This window comes from Pteropus medius, unplaced genomic scaffold (genome assembly GCF_902729225.1).
Source record: "Pteropus medius unplaced genomic scaffold, Ma_sr-lr_union100, whole genome shotgun sequence".
In the NCBI taxonomy this organism is placed as follows: Eukaryota; Metazoa; Chordata; class Mammalia; order Chiroptera; family Pteropodidae; genus Pteropus; species Pteropus medius.
In genome coordinates this window covers 952,053-966,427 of record NW_024355109.1, presented here as the reverse complement: position 1 = coordinate 966,427, position 14,375 = coordinate 952,053, and the positions used below count along the sequence as shown (strand labels likewise).

At 37.0% G+C, this 14,375-nt stretch overlaps 1 protein-coding gene and 1 pseudogene across 1 annotated transcript in view; one reads left to right on the top strand and one right to left on the bottom strand.

Moving 5' to 3' along the window:
* NLRP11 (NLR family pyrin domain containing 11) overlaps positions 1–6,264 on the bottom strand; it is a 31,615-nt gene extending 25,351 nt beyond the window's left edge. Inside the window, exon 1 of the mRNA XM_039857157.1 lies at positions 5,897–6,264. Coding sequence (XP_039713091.1) covers positions 5,897–6,165 — 269 coding nt within the window. The 5' untranslated portion in view covers positions 6,166–6,264. The remainder of the gene's footprint in view (positions 1–5,896) is intronic.
* A 5,737-nt stretch (positions 6,265–12,001) lies between these two features.
* On the top strand, positions 12,002–12,119 carry LOC120598408 (uncharacterized; annotated as a pseudogene).
* The last annotated feature ends 2,256 nt before the right edge of the window (positions 12,120–14,375 follow it).

Sequence of the window (14,375 nt, the reverse complement as noted above, 5' to 3'; positions counted from 1 at the left end):
CAGACATTGCAGAAAGACAAGGGATCATACAAGAATACTATGAAAAAGTATATAACACCAAATTTAATAACCTAGAAGAAATGAACCAGTACTTAGAAAAATACAACCTTCCAAGACTGAATCAAGAGGAACTGGAAAATATGAATAGATCAATCATCAGTATGGAAATTGAATCAATCATTAAAAACCTACCAAAAAGTAAAAGTTCAGGACCAGATGACTTCACCAGTGAATTCTACCAAACATTCAAAGATTTAATATCTATTCTCCTCAAAATCTTCCAAAAAATCAAAAAGGAGGCAATACTTCCCAACTCATTTTATGAGGTCTATATCACTCTAATACCAAAATCTGGTAAAGATAACACACACACAAAAAAAACTATAGACCAATATCTCTCATGAACACAGATGCAAAGATCCTTAATAAGATTCTAGCAAACCGAATACAGCAACATATTGAAAAAATTATGCACTACAATCAAGTGGGCTTCATCCCAGAGGCATAGGGATGGTTCAACATACACAAATCGATTAATGTGATACACCACATAAACCAATTAAAAAATAAGAATCATATGATCATATCAATAGATGCAGAAAATGCCTTCGACAAGATACAACATCGATTTATGATCAAAACACCAAATTTGGTATAGAAGGAAAGTACCTTAACATAATATAGGCCATCTATGACAAACTCTCAGCCAATATTATACTGAATGATGAAAAACTAAAAACCTTGCCTCTAAGATCAAGAGGGAACAAGACAAGGCTGTCCAATATCGCCACTGTTATTCAATATAACGTTAGAGATCCTAGCGAGTGCAATCAGATGAGAGAAAGATATAAAAGGCATCGAAATAGGAAACAAAGAAGTCAAACTGTCACTATTTGCAGATGACATGATTCTCTATATAAAAAACCCTAAAGACTCCACAAGAACACTACTAGAAACAATAAGCAAATACAGTAAAGTTTCTGGATACAAAATCAGTGTTCAAAATTCCATAGCGTTCCTATACTCTAATAATGAAGTGTCAGAAAAAGAAGTTGGAAATATAATTCCTTTTGCAATTGCAACAAAAAGAATAAAATACCTAGGAATAAATTTAATGAAACACGTGAAGGACCTGTATAATAAAAACTGTAAGACCCTATGAAAAGAAATCGAAGAAGATACAAAGAAATGGAAAGATATCCCCTGTTCTTGGATTGGAAGAATCAACATAGTTAAAATGACCATATTACCTAAAGCATTAAACAGATTTAATGCAATCCCCATCAAAATCCCATCGGCATTTTTAAAGAAATAGAACAACAAATCATCAGATTTGTATGGAAGCACAAAAGACCCCAAACTGCTAAAGCCATCCTGAGAAAAAAGAATGAGGTTGGAGGCATCACTCTGCCTGACTTCAAATTATACTACAAAGTGACAGTAATCAAAACAGCTTGGTGTTGGCTGAAAAACAGACACACAGACCGGTGGAACAGAATCGAGAGTCCAGAAGTAAACCCATATTTATATGGGCAAATAATTTTTGACAAAAAAGCCAAAAACATACAGTGGAGAAAGAAAAGCCTCTTCAATAAATGGTGCTGGGAAACCTGGAAAGCCACCTGCAAAAGAATGAAACTAGACTGTTGTCTATCACCACACAGCAAAATTAACTGAAAATGGATAAGGACCTGAATATAAAACCTGAAACAATAAAATGCATAGAAGAAAACATAGGATCTAAACTCAAGGACTTTAGACTTAAAGAGTTTATGCATTTGACCTCAAAAGCAAGGGAAGTAAAACTCAAATGAATGAATGGGACTACATCAAACTAAAAAGCTTCTGCTCAGGAAAAGAAATTGTAAACAAGGTAAAGAGACAACCCTCTGAATGGGAAAATGTATTTGCAAGCAATGCTTCCAATAAGTGCCTAATATCTAAAATGTACAAGGAATCATACAACTCAGTAACAATAAAAAACAAACAATCTAATAAAAAAATGGGCTGAGAACCTGAATAGACACTTCTCCCTTGAGGACATACAAATGGCCAACAAATATTTGAAAAGATGCTCAACATCACTATTAGGGAAATGCAAATCAAAACCACAATGAGATACCATCTCACACATGTTAGAATAGCTATCATCAACAGGACAGGTAATAACAAATGTTGGAAAGGATGCAGAGGAAAAGGAACCCTCATATACTGCTGATGGGATTGCAAATTGGTATAGCCACTATGGAAAACAGTATGGAGGTTCCTCAAAAAGCTAACAGTTGACCTACCATATGATCCAGCAATCCCTCTACTGGATATTTACCCCAAAGACTCGAAAACCCATATCAGAAAAGATATTTGTACACCGATGTTCATAGTAGCATTATTCACAGTGGCCAGGACATGGAAGCAACTAAAGTGTCCTACGATAGATGATTGGCTAAAGAAGCTGTGGTACATATATACAATGGAATATTACTCAGCCATAAAAAGAGATAAAATACTGCCATTTGTGATAACATAGATGGACCTTTAGATAATCATGCTATGCGAAATAAGCCAGACAGAAAAAGTTGAAAACCACATGATATCACCTATATGTTGGATATAAACCTAAAAGCAACAAATGAACAGGACAAACAAACAGACTCATGGACAGGCTATAGACTAGTGGTTACCAGAGGGAAGGGGGAACTGGGAGAGGGGAGGTAGACAGTGTAAAGGGGGTCAAATATGTGGTGACAGAAGGAAATCTAACTATGGGAGGTGAACATACAGTGTAAATATATATATGCCTTACTGTTAAAGTGTATAGCTGAAACTTATTGAATTTTGTTAACCAATGTCATCATTAAAATTATATAAATATAAATATATATAAATATATATATACATATATATGTGTGTGTGTGTGTATATATATATATATGCATATATATATACATACATAAAGTTTGTTAGGAGGGTAGATCATGTGAAGTGTTTCCATGGGAGCAGGGGCTAGAGATGGGGAAAGAGGGAGAGAGAGAATGAGACAAAAGCGGGTGGAGAGAAAGGGTCGGGGGGAGGTGGGAAGAGGAACAGAGGAAGGGTGAGAGAGAGATGGAGGTGGAGAGAAGGGCACACAAGGAAACTTTTGGAGGTGATGGGTGTGATTATTACCTTTATGTGATGATGATTTCACGTGATGTGTGTATACATCATCAAATTGTATACAAGTATACTCTTACAAAAGTATAGTTTTGTATATCAATCATACCCTAATAAAGCTGCTTTTTTTAAGGCTCTCTCACAGTTAGCTATGTACCAAGAGTAGCAGGGTTGAAGTCCATTCTAGACCACTTGGTGTCTGTGATGCCACTGCAGGTATCTAAGGCGAAGCATGCAGGTAGCCTCTCAGATTTTGTTTCTCTCTCTACTACGGGCCCTTGCCAGGAAGCAGCTGGTATGAGGCCTTGTTTTTGAGGCTCAGTGTTCTCACCATCCATCCTGCAGTGGGCTTGTGACCTCACCCACAGTGTAATGTAGTGTATGGATCTGAACAAATTACAAAGATGAGCAATGGACTCTTTCCATGAGAACAGAGGGGTCAGATATTACAGTAGACTGGGTCCCCTGACTCATCGAGGGGGAAAGTGGGTCTTCTACTTATGTGAAGCTTTTATATATTGGAACTCCATTCCTTCTATTAAAACTACTCTCCTACATAAATATATTGAAATAAACTCATACATACAGTGCAATATACAGATGAATTATTGAATTGTGTACTTGAACCTATATAATTTTATTAACCAGTGCCACTCTTAAATTTAATAAAGGATAAATTTTGTACTAAATATAAAGATGTTTAATAAATTCCATCTTGAAACATAAATAAAAACTTTGAAAGAATGCCTATGAAAATTGAGCAGTTGATACCTATTGGGAAGAAGACCCAGGAAGAAGAAGATTTAATATGTTTTTAACCTTATTTGAAAGTTTTTAAAAAGATTTTAGTAACATTTTATTTAGCACATATACTCAAGATACTATCATTTCAACATGTAATCAATATAAAAATTATCGAGGTACTTACATTTTTTTCTTTTTTAAAAATTCAAGTGTATTTGGCATACCATATTAGTCTCAGGTGTACAACACAGTGATGTGACATTAATATATCTTACGATGTGCTCACCACACTATGTCTAGTAACCATTTGTCTCTGTGCAGTTTTCACACTATTATAGATTATATTCTCCTTCACATTTTCACTCATCCCTCCATCCCCTCCCCTCTGGCAACCATTGCTTTGTTCTTCATTTCTATGAGTCTGCTTTTTATATTTATTGGGGTGACACTGGTTAATAAAATTATATGGGTTTCGAGTGTACAATTCTATAATTCATCATCTGTATATTGCACTGTGTGCTCACCACCCAAAATTGAATCTCCTTCCATCGCCATATATTTGACCCCCTTAACCCTTTGTTTGTTCATTGGTTTGATTTTTTAATTGTGAAAATTTGGTAGATAAGAATGAGTTAAAAAAATGAAATCTGTAGTATGACTCCATTTGAGTTTATTTGTATCTGCCTACCTGCCTAGAAAATTCCTGAAGAATATACTGTTAACCTTGGATATAGCTCAGCATGGAATGATTTCATGGACTTTTTTGTATTTTAATTTGTATTCTCTTTATATTCCTTACTGTATGTTAGTTTATTTTTTCTGACTATAAATATATGTTCAAGGAGATGTGAAACAGATGTTGAAGTAATTTTCAGCTTTTAAATAAGATGGGTGACTGAAATGTCATAACCGAGTTTCTCTATTGCTTTCCAGGTTCTACCACACAGATCTGGCAGTCACCCCTTATTTTGTACCAGAGGTTTAAAGCTGGCAGCACAAAATCTTGACCTGGCCTATAAAATGATTATGCTTGAATTATAAGCTATTTTATTTTCATCTGAATGTTTGTCAACAATTAAGTGTTAAAAGATACACTCAATGTTGCAGATCTCTGATTTCTCCTTTCACATCAGAAGGTCTGGTGAACCTTCTGGGGCCCAAATTATCATCAAAACTTGGCAGCCATTTATCAATGAATGCTCAGTAATTTATTTGGGGCTAAGACTAGAGACAATCTGAAATCTTTCTCCTGTAAGACTAGTTGTGATTGTCTGGAAGGTAACAAGGGCTAAAGGACAGTAGTAAACATGAAGACAGGCTCAATCTAAAACTGGCAACTCTTGCAGCTTTGCATTGCCTGGCTTGATGGTCCCTCTAAATACTCGAGTCTTTCCAGATGGATGTAGAGCACCCAAGAGATGGAAAAGATATAAGATTCTGACTTAGAGCCAGCTACATTTGGCTTAGGGTCTTAGCACTGCTACCTAAGGGACTTTGGACTAGATTCATGATGTTGGTAATTTCTAAGCCTTTCAGATACTCCATTTCTTTCTATTGGAATAAATAATTGCATCTGTTTAGAGATGTTTAGAGATGCCCAAAGGAGCCAATGAACACGATATGCTCAGCAGAGTATGTTCTATGTTAATTCTCCATAACCTTTGCACAGAGGCCCACAGATTTCTATGGCTAGATATTACAATTCTATGACAAAGCGCCATGCTTGCAATCTACTCTAGCTAAAGTGCTTTCTTTGGGTGGGTCTAATCCATTAGCGGGCTACCTTCATTAGAGTCAGTTGGCATCATGAAAGAAAACATGGGTAGAATCAGAAGGTCATGACAGGACAAGACCCATATCCAAGCCATTGCTGTTCCTTCGGTGGCTTCCAGACCTGAAGACTGGCTCTTTGGGCAATGGAGAAGTCACTCACCAAAACAATCAGGCTTACAGAAAACTGCTCCCACCCCCGACTCACACCCACTACTCATGGCTTCACCTAGCATTGATCTTCTCACAGAGATTGTCACGGTTGATCTTGTGGAAGATGCTGTACATTATATTCCAGATGTGCTGCACTTCATAAGAGACTGTCAACAGGTCAACTAGGTCTGGTCTGGTTTTCCTTAGGTCCAGCCTTGGGATCGGTGGGAGTCCAATCTCCACACATGCTTGTCCAAGATGATTCTTCAAACTCTGAAATTCCCTTTTGTTGAGTTTCTCCAGATACCACAGCAGATCAAAGTCAAGAGAACCTGATTCAGCCATCTTGCATTGTCTCCAGTGGGGTCAGGCTTGGGAAGAATCTTGAGGACCAAGGAATATGGGATCTAGAAAATAAAGAGAATCATATCACATGGTAATACCAATTCATTTGAAGTTGACATAGTAAGACATTTCCTGATATAGGCTGCTTTTTGATAGTCTGTTAAAAGGAGATCTGAATTCTTTCCTTTTGGCAAAGTGACCTTGACATTTGACCTCAGTAAACACCTGAGTTGAGATCAAAGTGGAATATCAGTTGTGTTAAAAGGCAACATTCTCATTGTAAAAAATACTCCAATTAGTAAATAGGGTTTAGATTTTGAGAATTGAGTGTCATATAAAATCTTTCGAGAGAAGGTAGATTCTCTAGTACAGGGATTCTTTTGTAACTGAGTGTCACCTAGAATAGCCCATGAAAAAGGCAACTTATGTGTGTGTGTGCTATATACATGTGTCTACATGTGGTGCCAGTTAAACACTTGATAAAAGTGGCATCATGAATGTGCATTGAAAGGTATGCCAAGATAATCGTGTCTGATTGTTTACATATGAGGAAAATGCAAGCCTTACATCACTCCACATACAAACTGCAGATAAAAAAAATGAGGTCATTGTATGTTTTGAAGAAAATATGATTGGAACTTAATTAAATCAGGAATATATCACATCTTATTTTTGAAATTAATTATTTTTATGGTGATTGGTTAATGAAATCCAGTAGGCTTCAGGTGTACAATTTAACAGTAAGGCATATGTATATATATATCCTTGTTGTCGCAAATGGCAGTATTTCATCTCTTCTTATGGCTGAGTAATATTCCATTATATATATGTACCACAGCTTCTTTAGCCAATCACCTATCGAAGGACACTTCGGTTGCTTCCATGTCCTGGCCACTGTGAATAATGCTGCTATGAATATTGGTGTGCAAATATCTTTTTGGATTTGAGTTTTGAATTCTTTGGGGTAAATACCCAGTAGAGGAATTGCCGAATCATATGGTAGATCAATTGTTAGCTCTTTGAGGAACCTCCATACTGTTTTCCATAGTGACTGTACACTTTGCAGTCTCACCAGCAGTGTATGAGAGTTCCTTTTCCTCTGCATCCTCTCCAAAATCTGTTATTACCTCTCCTATTGATAACAGCTATTCTAACATGTGTGAGATGGTATCTCATTGTGGTTTTAACTTGCATTTCCCTAGTAGCTAGCGATGATGAGCATCTTTCATTTGTTTGTTGGCCATTTGTATGTTTTCTTGGGAAAAGTGTCTGTTCAAGTCCTCTGCCCATTTTTTGATTGGATCATTTTTGTTGTTGTTGTTGTTGTTATTGTGTCGTATGAGTTCTTTGTAAATTTTGGATATTAGGCCCTCATCGGAGACATTGCTTGCAAATATATTTTCCCATTTGGACGGCAGTCTTTTTACCTTATTGACAGTTTCTTTTGCTGTGCCAAAGCTTTTCAGTTTGATGTAGTCCCATTCATTTACCTTTACTTTTACTTCCCTTGCCTTTGATGTCAAATTCATAAAATCCTCTTTAAGTCCAAGGTCCCTGACTTTAGTTCCTATGTTTTCTTCTATGCATTTTATTGTTTCAGGTTTTATATTCAGGTCCTTATCCATTTTCAGTTAATTTTGCTGTGTGGTGATAGACAACAGTCTAGTTTCATTCTTTTGCAGGTGGCTTTCCAGGTTTCTCATCACCATTTATTGAGGCTTTTCTTTCTCCACTGTATGTTTTTGGCTTTTTTGTCAAAAATTATTTGCCCATATAAATATGGGTTTACTTCTGGACTCTCGATTCTGTTCCACCGGTCTGTGTGTCTGTTTTTCAGCCAACACCAAGCTGTTTTGATTACTGTCACTTTGTAGTATAATTTGAAGTCAGGCAGAGTGATGCCTCCAACCTCATTCTTTTTTCTCAGGATGGCTTTAGCAGTTTGGGGTCTTTTGTGCTTCCATACAAATCTGATGATTTGTTGTTCTATTTCTTTAAAAATGCCGATGGGATTTTGATGGGGATTGCATTAAATCTGTTTAATGCTTTAGGTAATATGGTCATTTTAACTATGTTGATTCTTCCAATCCAAGAACAGGGGATATCTTTCCATTTCTTTGTATCTTCTTCGATTTCTTTTCATAGGGTCTTACAGTTTTTATTATACAGGTCCTTCACGTGTTTCATTAAATTTATTCCTAGGTATTTTATTCTTTTTGTTGCAATTGCAAAAGGAATTATATTTCCAACTTCTTTTTCTGACACTTCATTATTAGAGTATAGGAACGCTATGGAATTTTGAACACTGATTTTGTATCCAGAAACTTTACTGTATTTGCTTATTGTTTCTAGTAGTGTTCTTGTGGAGTCTTTAGGGTTTTTTATATAGAGAATCATGTCATCTGCAAATAGTGACAGTTTGACTTCTTTGTTTCCTATTTCGATGCCTTTTATATCTTTCTCTCATCTGATTGCACTCGCTAGGATCTCTAACGTTATATTGAATAACAGTGGCGATATTGGACAGCCTTGTCTTGTTCCCTCTTGATCTTAGAGGCAAGGTTTTTAGTTTTTCATCATTCAGTATAATATTGGCTGAGAGTTTGTCATAGATGGCCTATATTATGTTAAGGTACTTTCCTTCTATACCAAATTTGGTGTTTTGATCATAAATCGATGTTGTATCTTGTCGAAGGCATTTTCTGCATCTATTGATATGATCATATGATTCTTATTTTTTAATTGGTTTATGTGGTGTATCACATTAATCGATTTGTGTATGTTGAACCATCCCTATGCCTCTGGGATGAAGCCCACTTGATTGTAGTGCATAATTTTTTCAATATGTTGCTGTATTCGGTTTGCTAGAATCTTATTAAGGATCTTTGCATCTGTGTTCATGAGAGATATTGGTCTATAGTTTTTTTTGTGTGTGTGTTATCTTTACCAGATTTTGGTATTAGAGTGATATAGACCTCATAAAATGAGTTGGGAAGTATTGCCTCCTTTTTGATTTTTTGGAAGATTTTGAGGAGAATAGATATTAAATCTTTGAATGTTTGGTAGAATTCACTGGTGAAGTCATCTGGTCCTGAACTTTTACTTTTTGGTAGGTTTTTAATGATTGATTCAATTTCCATACTGATGATTGATCTATTCATATTTTCCAGTTCCTCTTGATTCAGTCTTGGAAGGTTGTATTTTTCTAAGTACTGGTTCATTTCTTCTAGGTTATTAAATTTGGTGTTATATACTTTTTCATAGTATTCTTGTATGATCCCTTGTCTTTCTGCAATGTCTGTCATAATTTCTTTTCTTTCATCTCTGACTTTGTTTATTTGTGTCCTTTCTCTTTTTCCCTTAGTGAGTCTAGCCAGGGGTTTGCCAATTTTATTAACCTGCTCAAAGAACCAGTTCTTTATTGAATTTATTTTTTCTATTTTTTTTGTTTGTTTGTTTTCAATTTCATTAATGTCTGCTCTACTTTTGATTATTTCTTTCCTTCTGCTGACTTTAGGCTTCATTTGTTCTTCCTTTCTAGTTTTTTAAGATGAAGCATTAGGTTGTTTATTTGGGCTCGCTTTTGTTTTTGGAGATAGGCCTGTAATGACATGAACTTCCTCTTATGACTGATTTTGCCATGTCCTAAAAGTTTTGATATGTTGTACTATCATTATAATTCGTTTCTATGTATCACTTGATCTCTCTTTTTATTTCTTCTCTGACCCAGTCATTCTTCAATAGCATGTTGTTTAATCTCCATGTATTTGTGGTTCTTCCTGATTTCTTTTTGCAGTTGATTTCCAGTTTTAAAGCATTATGATCAGAGAATGTGGTTGGTATGATTTCAAACCTCTCATATTTGTTGAGGCTACCTCTGTGTCCAGTATGTGGTCAATCCTTGAGAATGTTCCATGCGCACTAGAGAAGAATGTATAAGCAGCTGTTTTGGGATGAAAGGCTCTGTAAATGTCAATTATGTCCAGTTGGTCTAATGTGTCATTTAAGGATGTTATTTCCATATTGATTTTCTGTTTGGATGATCTGTCCACATCCAACAGTGGAGTATTTAGGTCCTGTACTATGATAGTGTTTTGGTCTGTTTCTCTCTTTAGTTCTGTTAGTTCTGTTAGTAATTGCTTTACATATTTCAGGGCTCCCTGATTGGGAGCATAGATATTAATAAGTGTTATGTCTTCTTGGTGCATGATTCCCTTTATCATTTTGAAGTGTCCCTCAGTATCGTTGTTTATCTTTTTTATTTCGAAGTCTATTTTGTCTGATATTAGTACCGCTACTCCCGCTTTTCTCTGAATACCATTTACTTGAAATGTCATTTTCCACCCTTTCACTTTGAGTCTATATTTGTCTTTGGAGCTGAGATGTGTCTCCTGGAGGCAGCATATGGTAGGGTTTTGATTTTTGATCCATTCTGCAACTCTGTGCCTTTTTATTGGGGAGTTCAGTCCTTTTACATCTAGGGTGATTATTGAAATACGAAGTCTTCTTATAGCCATTTTATCTTTTGTTTTCTGGTAGCTCAGTGTTTCCATTGCTTCCTTGTCCTTGCGTTTCTGTTTTCTTTATTTTGGTTGGCTTTTGTGGGCTTTGCCTCTGGTTCTTCTTGTTTTGTGTGATATACTTCAGTTCTGAATCTTTGGTGTGTGGTTACCACTACGAATATGTAAAGGATAGTTATATATTTGCAGTCATCCATTTTCTTCTGTGCGTGCCTTATCTCCATTCCCCTTTGCGAATTTGGATCTTTGAATCCTCCCTTTTTCAGTCATTGTTATCTCAATTTGTCCCTAGGTATGCTGAAGGTTCATTACTATCTTGTTATAACAATTCTCTTCTTATTATTTAAGCTTATAATGCCCTGTTCTTTGTAAGGGTTGCACTCCTCTGCTTCTATTTGCCTGATAGTCACTTTACTCCTAATTATGTATTTTTTTTTTGTCATTTTGTTTTAGGTGAGCTGACCCCTTTCAGTTTCCTGTAGTGCTGGCCTCGTAGTGGAGAATTCCCTCAATTTTTGTATGTCTGGAAAGGTCTTAATTTCTCCTTCATATCTAAAGGAGAGTTTAGCTGGATACGTTATTCTAGGCTGGTAGTTCCTTTCACTTAATAGTTTAAATATATGATTCCATTCCTTTCTGGCTTGTAAGGTCTACTCTGAGAAGTCCTAGGATAATCTAATGGGTTTTCCTTTATAAGTTACCGTTTTCTTCTCCCTGGATGCCCTGAGAATTCTGTCTTTGTCATTGATTTTTGATAATTTTAATGCAATGTGTCTTGGTGAAGGCCTTTTTGGGTTGAGATAATTGGGTGTTCTGTTGACTTCTTGAATTCCAAGCTCCAGCTCATTCCTTAGATTTGGGAAATTCTTGTCAACTATTTGTCTGAAAATGCTTTGTAGTCCCTGCTCCTCTTCCTCGCCTTTGAGAATGCCCATTATTCTTATGCTTCCTCTCCTGACGGTATCCGCTAGTTCTTTTATTTTCTTTCATTATTTTTCATTCTTCGGTCTCTCTCTTCTTCTGATTTATTTCTAGATTTCTGTCTTTGATATCACTGATCATTTCCTCCATTTGGTCGACTCTATTTCCCAAGCTTGCGATTTCATTTTTCATTTCTTTGCAGTGTGTGTGTGCGTGTGTGTTTTTAATCCCCAGAAGATCTATTCTGTTCTTTTTGAAGGTTTCAATCTCATTGCTCTGAACATCTAGGTGTTTTTTCAATTCCTGAAATTGTTGATATGACTCGTTTCAGAACTCACTGAGTTTTTTCAGAAGTACCATCCTGAATTCTCTGTCATTTAAATTGCATATTTCTAGTGTACAGCCATTCTACCCTGAACAAGCCCGATCACGTCTGATCTTGGAAGCTAAGCAGGGTGGGCCTGGTTAGTACTTGGATGGGAGACCACCTAGGAAGACCAGGTGCTGTAGGCGTAATAAACAAACAAACTAATAAATAAATAAAAGGATTGTGAGTTGACAAGGTCCTTGCAACCTGTGAGGTCAACCAAGGGTTGCTTTGCCTAAAAATAAATAAATAAATAAATAAATAAATAAATAAATAAATAAATAAATAAAATTGCATATTTCTATGTCTATAAGCTTATTTTCTGGAGATTTTTCTCTTTCTTTCTGAGATGCCTTGTCACCTTGTTTGTTCGTGGTGTTTAATGGACTATTTCTCCATCTAGGCTTTAATGGAAGTTTATTCTGCTGTTTTTCCAGAATGATTTATTATAGAAATGTCTGTCTTTAGCCTGCTGCAAAGAAAGTGCTTTTCTTTTGGTTTCCAGTAGGTGGCATCTAAGCCTCTTGGATCCCTGCTTTATATAAAGCTTTAAAAATGCCTTTTTATTTTCTGATAGATATTTAGTCACGCTTGCTACCCTCAGTTTCAGTCTCTGTCAGTGTCAGCGACAGTCTTGGCAGCGTTTGCTCAGGTTCCCCTGGGGCTCCGTGGTGATTGGTCTTGGAGGGTATGGGAGTTAGGGGCTGCAGCTCAGCCTCGGTTTTGCAACAGTGGCCAGTAAAAATCAACTGTTGTTTCTCTGCAGTCCTGTCCCACTCCTCTGTTTTCTGCCTGATGACTGGGCCCTGCCGCCAGTTCCGTGGAGCTCACAGCTTTCCTAGGCTTGGCTGTTCAGGGAACTCACCGCAGCTTCTCTCCTCCCCCTCCTCCTGCAGGGAGGTCCAGAGGCTGTGAGAGGCAGCTTCTTTGTTTCTCCTAGTCCACCGCTGCACACCCAGGGTTCTGACCTGTGGAAGCTCTTATGTGCAGATCCCACGCTCAGACGTGCTGGTGTGCAGTTTAGGTGTTTTTTGTTGAGTTTTAGATGTTCAGCTTATTGTTGTTACAAGGGGAGAGATCTGGGGACATCTCTCACTCTGCCATGTTTTTCTGATCATTCTGAGTCTTTGGAGTTCGTACTCTGTTTTCTCAGATGGCAGCTTCATAGCCCAGTACCTAAATGAGAGGACTTGCGACGAAGATGAATGACGTTTAATTCCCTAACAGTTTCTCAACAACTTGGATCTAGTTTTCTCAGGGATAAAATAATAAACTCCACCCTAGGGAGACTGGAAGGAAGGACATTTCTATTTAAAACAAGGAAGAATTTCCTCCTCTCTGAGATCCAGATCTCACTGGAGAGGAGGCGACAGTGGCAGAGAAGGCCCAGTGGCGCCATACTGGTGGAACTTGTGGGAAATCTTTCCTCTGGAAATTGCCAGTGAATTTGGAGCTAGGAGACAATAAATTAATACCTGGCACATGTCCTGACACTCACAGTTTCTCTCTCTATGGAATACAAGGATACTATTTACATGTTCACCTAGCAGGTTTTTGTGGTAAATAAAGTGAAATGGTATATGTGAACTGTTTTAGAGAAGATGCAAATGTCGAAATAGGATTAACAATTATTTGGCTTTGAGAATGCTATTCCTTGGTTTCAGGCTCTCTGATGCTAACTTTGTTGACTTTTCTCAGGCTCTAGGCTACTTGAAGTTTTTCCTTTGTTCAGGCTCCATCTCCTCTCTGATTTATTTGCTGAAGTACAGTCCCTTGGTGGCTGATAAGGTGGGCTCTTCTATATTCTCCTTTAGCATCCAGGCAGTCTTTTTTAGGAACTGGCCTCTGTTACTTCAGCTTCTTTATTTTCTAGTTTTATTGTGATATAATTTATGTACAATAAAATTCACCTATTTAAGTCTTCAGTTTAAAGAGTTTGTTAATTACATACAGTCCTATAACCACCACTGCAATCAAGACATAGAACATTTCCTTGACCCTCCAAAAAGCTTCCCTGGCCCCAGCTACTTTCCATAGCTCGCATTAGATCCTTGCATTTTTCCACTTTCAGTGCACACCGAGGCTCACTTTCTGGGCTGGTTACCACATTCCTTTTTTCTGAGAAACATTTCTGTTTTCATCTACTTTGCAGAATAGAAGTAACCAACAGATTTAGAGCTCAATGATTAACAAATCTTTTCCTTGCTCAACTAAAAGGTCCAACTTAAGTTTTTCCTTAGTCATTTTAACTCTGCCCTCCAAGTGTGGCAATCTTTAGTGATTTTGTTATGTTTTTTAATGCCTAAAGGAGACCTCTTAGGGTAACAGCCATCCACTCTTCTCCAGAAACAGCCCCTGTACTTGTGGTGGGGGTAGGAGAAATGAAATGGCAAGTCTGGGGA